Source organism: Eptatretus burgeri, chromosome 6, assembly GCF_056783735.1.
Source record: "Eptatretus burgeri isolate ZD-2024b chromosome 6, Ebu_testis_v1, whole genome shotgun sequence".
Lineage (NCBI taxonomy): Eukaryota > Metazoa > Chordata > Myxini > Myxiniformes > Myxinidae > Eptatretus > Eptatretus burgeri.
Genome location: NC_140966.1, coordinates 11,670,481 through 11,680,480, shown reverse-complemented (window position 1 = coordinate 11,680,480; position 10,000 = coordinate 11,670,481). Strand labels below are relative to the sequence as shown.

General features: G+C 43.1%; 1 protein-coding gene across 1 annotated transcript in view; it reads right to left on the bottom strand.

The window, feature by feature from the left end:
• Positions 1-10,000, bottom strand: part of POLA1 (DNA polymerase alpha 1, catalytic subunit) — a 230,357-nt gene that overhangs the window by 79,187 nt on the left and 141,170 nt on the right. Inside the window, exons 28-30 of the mRNA XM_085884021.1 lie at positions 8,459-8,551; positions 8,125-8,330; positions 4,026-4,158 (exon numbers count right to left, since the gene is read on the bottom strand). Coding sequence (XP_085740147.1) covers positions 4,026-4,158; positions 8,125-8,330; positions 8,459-8,551 — 432 coding nt within the window. The remainder of the gene's footprint in view (positions 1-4,025; positions 4,159-8,124; positions 8,331-8,458; positions 8,552-10,000) is intronic.

Sequence of the window (10,000 nt, the reverse complement as noted above, 5' to 3'; positions counted from 1 at the left end):
AAGATTGCAGATTGCGTTGAGGAGGAAGTTACAAACTTTATATCATCACACCTCTCCGGAGGATTACATTTATCCTCAAAGATTCTCAATGGATGTCGGCAAACTGTCCATCCTCTTCTGCCTCCTCTTTAGCTAATTCAAGGACTAAGTTCCTAACGAGGTTTTGATGGCGCATTAGATAAACACTCTTCCCCGATAAGCGATTAACTATGAACGGGTGAGCATCACACAATAAGCAAGTTTACATACGTTTAACTCTTAAAGGCTTTTCGTAAATTTGACCCTGTATGTTTCACATGGTGGTATGTACATTGAGATGAAGAACAATGAGGATGATGTACTGCAAATAGAGGAACTGAATCACCACCAATAGGCACGAAGAGGCTGATACCCTCATTGCCTTTCACACAAACAGCATTTCCACTGGTAACATTCTGGAAAGGTCCACCGATGCAGACATCTTCATTATTCTGTTTGGGCTTTCTGGAATTCGCAAGGGATCAGCATCAACATTAATTATGTATCTAGCAGCCACCGAAAGTACATCAGTGTCTCTAAACTAGGTGCCATTCTTCAGAAGCAACAGCATGGTATCACTGAAGCATTTAATCGGCCTTCATGCCCAAACTGGTTGTGAATTCACATTGTGTTTCTTCAGAAAGGGCAAAGTGAAGCCCTTCCAGCAGCTAGAGTCAGATGGAGCTCATGTGATGGCATTGCTATCTCTGACTTCTGAGGAAGTAGATATTCCAGCTGATACCTCCTTTGTCTGCTCGCTGTATGGGTTCAAAACCTGACATAAATGAAGCCACATACAAGGCATTCATTTGAACGAGTGGTGGTAATGAGAAGGAGCTCCTTGCCAGAATAAAGAAGATAAAATGTGCCTCTCTTTCCCCGGGCACTTGGCAATCATATCAAAAGAGCCCAGTATGTGGCAAGAATCTGGAAAAGGGCTGAAAGGACTGACCCAACTGGTTGGGCGAGTCCCACAGACTATCGATGGAAGTTCAGCCCCAGAGTCCCTCACAGGCCCACCTACGGATGACGGGGACAGCATGAGAGCTACGTCTACAGATTATGAGGAGTCAGAGTGAGGGCTTGGAATGAGGCCAGTGATGGAAGTTTTGGAGAAGTTATGTAATGCAGAGAATATTCAGAACAGGTACTGTTATAGAATGGTGCTTTTCCTTCTGGAGGACAATGACTCTACAAGTTGCCGAGTTTCAGGGTGAAGGACATTTTCTTGCATGAAAATTGTTGCCATTGTAACCAGTGACCAATAAAACATGGTGTAGACACCCAATTTTTCATATTATCATGCATAGTTTTGGGGATATTGATTAAAATAGGTTTTTCAGTGATTTCATCACTAATCAGGTGATTGGGCAGTGGGATGGGGGTGGTGTTGGGGGGAGGGGGGGGTTGAGGAGCCACGCTCCAGACCCGGCAGCAATGCATTTTGTTGATGTCGGGGGATGGTCCCATCAGTCCATGAGATCAAATGTTTCGGCACTTTTAACAAAATTAAAAGTTCTGGGCTCCCACTCTAGTTGTTTCAAGGCAAATGCGTCGCGCAGGATTCAGTGCACTATGGGCAAGAGGAAGGGTTTGATAACTGAAGATGGGATGGGATGGGATGAATCTGTGCCCAAGAGAGAGCAGATTTCTGTGGAAGAATTCCCAGGCTGAGGTAATATCAGGGGCAGTAGATATGAGAGAGAGCAGTCCTGAAGTGATATGGTGACTTGCAGTCCCTGCTCGTCTGCCTGAGTGAACTACCAGACTCGCCGATCAGGCTCAATGAAAATAGATAGAGAGGCTGACTTTTAGAAATACATGATAACACGAACCAATTGGAGCAAAGGACGAACAAGAGATATGAGCAGGAAGGTTGGTCATTACCAAGCGCCGAAATACGGATTTGTCATTGGCAGAAATCCGGGTTGGAAAGTTCACAGTTGAGTCAGGCCCATTACCACATATGAGAAAGAGAGAGAACAGCGATGGGTGGTTAAAAGTTGCACCATGTTGGCTGAGAGAGATATAAATGGAGTCATCACTGTTTGGAGGATGTTACAACACAGACAAACAAGAGGTGGGAGCAGAGGGGAAGTCACAGCCAATGGTACTCTTGGGGAATGGGAGGTGTAAGAGCAGTGCATGGATAGTTAGAAATGGAGTTATTGATGTGAAGAGAAACTCGGCTGCCAGGAGGGGTTTCAGACATGTCGAACTGGAACAGACCATAACTAGGGAAAGGCACTGAGGAGACAGACGTCCTGTGGGAGGAAGGATTCTTTTAAGCAGACGTTCAGTTTGTGAGCAGTGGCTTGGATTGAGAGGTCTGTCAGGTTGGAGCAGAGACCTCATGTTTTAGATCCACACATTTAGTGACAGGGGAGGAAGTGCTGTTGACAGGGTACAGGAATGTGAAGAGGGTTTGGGTAAACTTGTAAAGGTAGTGCTGCAAGTGAGTCGGGTTTCCAAACTGCAACTTGCTGAGTTTGGCACTTCAGAGATGGGCCGGGTTCTGTGGCCAGCCCTGTTGAAAGCCGGTAATCGAGTAACTATGAAAATCAATTGTTAAACGAGTTGCTCTCATGAAAGCCAAAGGTGTTTTCTCTTAAACTGATTGATTGAAAATTGCTCTTAAAAAAATGTTAACATCAGCGTTTCAGACATAGAAAGTCCTTCAGTGAAATCACCCGATCAATGAAATAAGCAGGAAAAGAAATACAGCAGCTCAAATTCACTTCAGTAGATGCGCTGCTGCTTCTTCGCAAAAAAGACCCTGGTTTTTCAAAACTACTGATCTGAAACGTGGCCTGCAGGAAATAATTCTGGGTTGTTAAGGTCCGATTCAGTCTGGGTTTTCGGATCTGGGTTACAGCACTAGTCGTAATGGCTGATCCAAAGTGTTCTTCTATCCCCATTATGGATGCTATTGGTGGTGGCAATGACTGCAGCAGCAGCGAGAGTGGTAAAAGACCACTATCTGCCAATAGTAGTGAAATAATTGGGGCCAAGAATATGCATGCTGAGCAATCAAGTGATGGCACGAATCAGCAGCGGAATGTGCTGAGCATCCAGCAAAAAGTGGAGTTATTGAAAAAAAACAAACCAACTCCTTCATGGTGTCTTCACATCACATCGGGATCTTCATTTCGGAAGGGGACAGATAGAGTATTTGTTGGGAAGTGCAGTCCGAGCTGATTAAAAAAAAAATTCCTTCTCACAATTACATAGTATATATTTGGTACGAATTCGGCTTCGTAACAGGACATCCATTCAAAAAACTTTTTTCTCCATCAACGGCATCCATCGTTTATCCGGATCGGCCTTGGTTCTGACCATGACAGGTAAAAATTAAAAGCTGTGAAATAATGTTGCAAATAATTCTTGGAAATTTCACATTTCCACCATCATCATATTGGAAAATTAAATACTGTTACAATGGATACAATTATAATGACCAATTAAAATGGGTATAATTTATAAGTTCAGTTAAAACAAAATGCTCAGAATTTCACTAAATGTTTAACGACGAACTGACAGTGAAATATGCAACCTCCTAGCCTCTTTGCATTGGACATAATCTTTGGTTTGAAAAGTGGCAAATTCCACAACACAAAGCAAATGCCACACCACAAAGATCCCATTTTTTTCTCACAATCTATTACTTGCACAATACCCTTACACTTTGATCTCTTTTCTCCTTTGGCATTTAAATGGGTGTCATTTGCCTCCCAATGCTGACCTCCTTTCCTCTCACCCCTATCTGATATAACACAATATTCCTCCATAACTATTGTTCAATTCATAATTTCTTTCAAAATACCAGTATAATGAAAAAAAAATACATGTACATTGATATTAAAATATATGGAAAGAAAAATCGCATGAAACAAAGCAGAACTCGAGGGGTGCTTAGAGAAATTAGAGCCACATAATGACTTACTAAAAACAATAATAAATTTAAAAACTGAAATTCATATGTCTTTCTTTTTAAACAAACACCTCACCTTATTGATCTCGTACTGCCTCAGGGGTGTCCCTCCGCTGACCACCTGCTGCCCAATTTCTGTAAGGTGAGTTTGAATGCTCTCCAGAATAGCATCACGTGGCTGATTGGACAGAATCTGGTTGATGACAAAACTGGGTGCAGGGCAACGACAATGACAAGCATTTAGCAAAGACATCAAGGTTCTGCAAAACAGTTTCAGTAAAGAGTAGACTTCAAAGAAAAATCAAAGCCAAAACAAAAACAATGGAATAACACCTCTTACCAAAAGAAAAGTAGAAGTGGCAGCATGAAAAGTGTTTTTGAATAAATTATCATCATATCAGACATGTTTGTGAGAATTAAATATATCAAGGATAATGTGAATAAAATAATTTTTTCTGGATAAAATCACACTGGTCCAACATGTGGAACAAGTCTTTCAATCCTGACAAATCTCACACATTCACTATGTCTCTCCGAAAGGACCATTTGGAACCCCCTCCCCAATCTACTTTTTCAACAATCCACTGGAAGAAGTCCTTTCATTCAAGCTTCTGAGTCTCATTATCTGGCATGATCTTTCCTGGGAAAGCCACATTTCCAACCTCACCATCAAAGCCCGTCGCCGACTGGGAATCCTCCGTTGTGCAAGTCCTTCCTCGGCGCTCCTGACCACATACAAAGCTTTCGTCCGCAGCCTGATGGAGTACTGCTCTCCCCTCTGGGCTGGTGCTCCTGCCTCTCACCTTTCTTGGCTTCACGCTGTTGAAACCAAGGCATTAAGGATCATTGGTATCTCACAATGAGGCTGAGTCTTTGGTCCTCTCCCTCTCTCACCGCAGGCAGGTCAGTGGTCTTTCTGTCTTCAGCGATCTCTTCTCCGGTCTCGCCCCCCCCCCCCCACTCTGTCTGCAATATGTCCCACTCATATTTCCACAGGGCACTCAAGGCCTGCCAGCAAATTTTGGTAAAACTACCAAAATCACAAATCACTGTTCACCTTCACTCTTTCATTCCTCTTTTTCTCCACCTTTGGAATAAACTCCCACACTCTCTTCAATCCCATTCTTCCCTCCAGACCTTCAAAACAGCTGTTCCCCGCCACCTCTTGTCTTCCCCCATCCAAAACCTCGATCTTTTCTACCCCCGTTAATCCATCCCAAACCCACCTCCTTCAAATTCCCTGCCTTACTTCCCTTAAGGTCCCTGTCGTGTAAGGTCCTGAAAGTCCTTGTGGTCGCCATCATGTATATCCCGTGTTCCCCACTCCATCCCTCTCCCTTCCACAGATCTCCTATTGTCCCTGTTCCCCACAGTTTTGTCCTTCCCTCTCCAGCCCCTCTCGTCTCATGCCCTCCTTGCTGTGCATTGTGTTAGCTCTCATACGAGCCTCGGCAATGAATTCAAAAAAAAGGGAGAAAACAATTAACTGCGTAAAATGAGAGAATTAAATCACACCCAACACCAAAAGTGGACGGAGGATGTGTTTTCACCACTGTCTATGTGTTCAAATTTATCCTGCTGTATTTGTGGAGTTGTAGCTTTGTGCCTCCCCTCTCCTGCTTTTTTTTTGCATACCTTGTCGAGGATCGTATGAGAGCTAACACACAACACAACACACAGAAAGGTGGAGGGGGGGGGGGATGAGACAAGAGGGGTGGGAGAGGAAAGGACAAAACAGTGGGGAACAAAGACATGAGGAGTTCTATGGATGGGGCGGGGAACATGGGGTATACAAGATGGACATTACAGGGACTTTTAGGAAGGAAAGCAGGGAATTTGAAGAAGGTGGGTTTGGGGTGGATTAACGGGGGTAGAAAAGATCGAGGATTTGGATGTGGGATAAGAGGTGGTGGTGAGCAGCCGTTTTGAAGGCCTGGAGGGAAGAATGGGATTGAACAGTGTGAGAGTTTATTCCAAAGGTGGGAAAAAGAGGAATGAAAGTGAAGGTGAGCAGCGATTCGTGATTTTGGTAGTTTTACCAGAAGTGGGTTGTTGGTGGACCTTGAGTGCCCTGCGGAAATATGGTGGGGACAAATCGCAGACAGAGCGGGGGGGAGGGGGAGGCGAGACCGGAGAGGAGATGGTAGAAGATAAAGACCAACGACCTGCCTGCAGTGAGAGAGTGAGAGGCCCAAAGACTCGGTCTCACCGCAGGAGATACCAATGATCTGAAATGCCTTGGTTTCCACAGCGTGAAGCCATAAAGGTGAGAGGCAGGAGTACCAGCCCAGAGGGGAGAGCAGTACTCCATCAGGCTGTGGACGGAAGCTTTGTATGTGGTCAGGAGCTCAGGTGGGCCGAGGAAGAACTTGGGAATGACGGAGGATTCCCAGTCGGCAACTGGCTTTGGAGGCCAGGTTGGAAATGTGGCTTTCCCAGGAAAGATCATGGCAGATAGTGAGACCCAGAAGCTTGAATGAAAGGACTCTGTGGGGGGGAGGGGGGTTCTAAACGGTCCTTTCAGAGAGACATAGCGAGAGTGTGAGATTTGGCAGGATTGAAAGACATGTTCCACATGTTGGACCAGTTTGTGATTTTATGCAGATCTGCAGAGAGCGAAGAAGCTGCTGCTTGCTGGTCTGAGGGATGACAGATGGTACGGCAGAGGGTGGAGTCATCAGCAACGAGATAAAGAGGATTTTCCAGAGTCAGAGAGGTCATTGATGAAAACCAGAAAAAGAACAGGGCCCAGAACGCTGCTTTGAGGAACTCCAGCCTGGGCAGGAAGAGGGGATGAGAGAATTCCATAAAGGGCCACCAGTTGACTGTGACAGGAGAACAAGTCTGCGAGCCATGAATGGAGATTGCCTTGGATACCATAAGAAGAGAGTTTCGTGAGCAGGGCAGGATGCCGGACCGTGTACAAAGCACGCGATAAGTCTAGGGAGATGGCTCTGATTTTATGTCTGACATTGAGTACCTCCATCCATTGTTGGGAGTGCAGAAGCAGCAAGTCAGGTTAGAGTGACCTGGTCTGAAACCAAATTGATGATCGGTCATCAAGCCACTGGAATTGCAAGAGCACCAACTTGTGGTCAGTCTGAAAGTGCTGCTCTGAATGGGTTGCCGCCTTTGTCTCTTCAATACACACCATTTCAATGTTGTAGTGCTCCCAGTCAGCTCCTATTATTTCCCTCTAATGCTGCAGTCAGACCTCGTACATTCCATGTTGCGATTGCACACTCCTGGGAATGTGGCGGTGCCCGAGGATGGCAGACACAGTTTCTTGGTTAAAGAAGGTTCGACATGATCAGTTTACCTGTGAATGCTATTGTGAACTTGCAATTATTGACGTTAGCTTCCCAATGTTGGTACTGACGGAGGAGCCCAACTGAAAGTATCATCTTTGTCCCCGATCGCAGAATGAGGGGGTGGGGGGGGGGAAGAGCCCACCAACCTGCTTTCAATTTGAAAGCAACAGACCTCGTGCTTCAGCATTGACGAGAGAGATTTGAATCATGTTAACAGCTTTAGACACCTGAGAATCTCGAAGAGCCAAATATGATGCTGGGGCACCAGCACATAGAGGAGAGCAGTACTCCATTGAGCTACCGACGACGGCCCTGTATATGTGAGGAGCTCTGATTTTCCAAGGAGAGACTTGGATCGACAGAGTTTGCCCAGTCTGTGACTAGCTTTGGAAGCCAGCTTTGCTACATAGTTGGCCCAGGTGAGTTCATGGTTGATGATGAGGCCTTGAAGTTGAAAGTTCAAGATACCGAACCTCTTTCAGTGGCTGTCCATTGAAATATAAAGGTGGGTCAGTTTGACAATTCTTCCTGAGTGATTGATAACAGGAAAGTTGACATCAGCAGCAATGATGGATTACATGACAACTTGTAATTGGAAGGAATCTCAATGGTCTGTAGTTAACAGGATCTCCTTTTGCCTCCCACTTGTAGATGGGAGTGACACGATGCCAGCTGACTTGCAGATCGATGGGATTGCTGGAAGCTTGATGAAGGAGCAAAAAAAATGGCGATTATAGCTTCATTAGAATCAATTCTCTGTAGATTATTTAATAATAGAAAAACCTGTCAACTTTCATGAAAATAAAATATTTAAAATACAAACTGTCTCGAAATAATAAAAGAAAAAGACAATTGACAACTTACTTGCCAGCACTCTTGGCCAAATCACACCAATCTCTCCTCACAATATCGAGCCCTTTGAGTTCCTGTCGAGTCTGCATAGTACCATCAGGAGCATGTTCAACAGCTAGTGCTGCATACTTCTTTTTCTTCAAGAGAAGCATAGAACTGAAGACATTGTCCACATCTATCTCCAACAGCCGATAGCATTTATTCACCTCAGCTTTCACCTGCAAGTGAAGCGATCAACATCGATATGTATGAGCCATGACCAATATATATCAGAATGTGGTCTGCTACACCATAGGATAAAATAGTTATCAGAGTATGGTACAACATGCTGCAGAAATTGTCTTACCCGGTTTCCCAACTTCATAACCTCATCATAGTTTCTACTGTTACTGTTGATCATGATGGAATCTGTGTCTCCGTACACTACATCCAGGTTCATCTGAAAAGCACAGGAGCAATGACCAAATATATGTTGCTCAGCCATGATCACACAATTTCTATTTTCCCATAAAGTAATTAATTAATGAAGTGATAAAATAAATGGCTGATTGCAATTATTGAAACAAACATAATTGGCTGGAAAAGATCGAGCTGGCTATACTTCCAAGTTTGTACGATACCAAGAGTTAAGTAACACATTGCATTGCACTTTTTTCCTTGCAGGGTTTAAGGGTCGAATGCTTCTACAAAAGCTGCACATATGTATACAAATGTAGACAAATGTATGAAACAATACCGTATTCAATGTCAGACAAACATCCACGATGATTGGTAGAAATGACATTACTTTCCAAAGCACTGTGGGTACTAGTGATGCAGTCTTATTTTTTAAAAATGAAGTTGCTTTTCTCTTCGTACTCAGAGGTTGCAATTAAGGAGGATGTCAGCTTATGGGGTTTGTCTGTGCTGTATCATATAAATGCTGAGCATCAAGCAAGGAAGTAGCATGTCGGCCTTGCATTTTGAAAGTCTTTGGTATGACTCAACCAGGGTTGGAATCGACCTGCTGATCTTCCAGATTTAGAAAGGATACTCCAAACATTATGCTACTGAGGTTAATTGCTAATATTCTCTTTCCATTTTTCTACCTTCCTTTATGAAAAACACACAATATCCAAATAAGAAAAGTGTAATTAGAGGCGTTAAGTTAAAAATAGAGTATATGATAGGTAACTCAAGTTTAACAAGTCGAGACAACGATCCTAAGTACTACATAACTACAGTACTTACTACACTATGACATATCCCTGAACTTTTAGTGCATCATTAACATTTGTACTCATCAAAATATCTTCAATAGAATTCGTTCATTCTGTACAATGATTTATTTATGTATATAAAAGCATGGTAAGAAAATAAATAAATAAATAAATAAATAAACCCTGAAAGCTGAAAAATCTAAATGGGGAAGCAATGGCCTAACCTGAGAAAATTATGAAATAAAAGAGGTCCTCAGCTGTGCTCTCGACTATTTCAAACCTAAATGTAAGATAAATATTTAGTCACATGGAGTTGTTCACATTTTACTGTTATTTATTTTTGCCACTGTAGTTTAGGGTCCAGTGATGGATCATTGTTTTGGCATATTTTCTTGCTACATAGATTGAATTGTCATTATGTGATTTATCATGATTTGTGCCAAAGAGTTGATAAAATGTAAAGGAAAAATTAATTTATTATCCACCGTAAATGGAAGGTTCATGGACTCGTTGGAGCGATAAATACATTTCCTTTGTATTGATTGATTCAGAGTGTTTAAATTATTTCAAGGAGATCCGTGGTACCAACCTAAATGAGTAGGGTGAATATACTGGTTCTGGCTCACTTTTCCTCATGTAAATGAATGGGGGATTTTCAGCGATTCATATTTTTTTTCCCTAAAAATAAA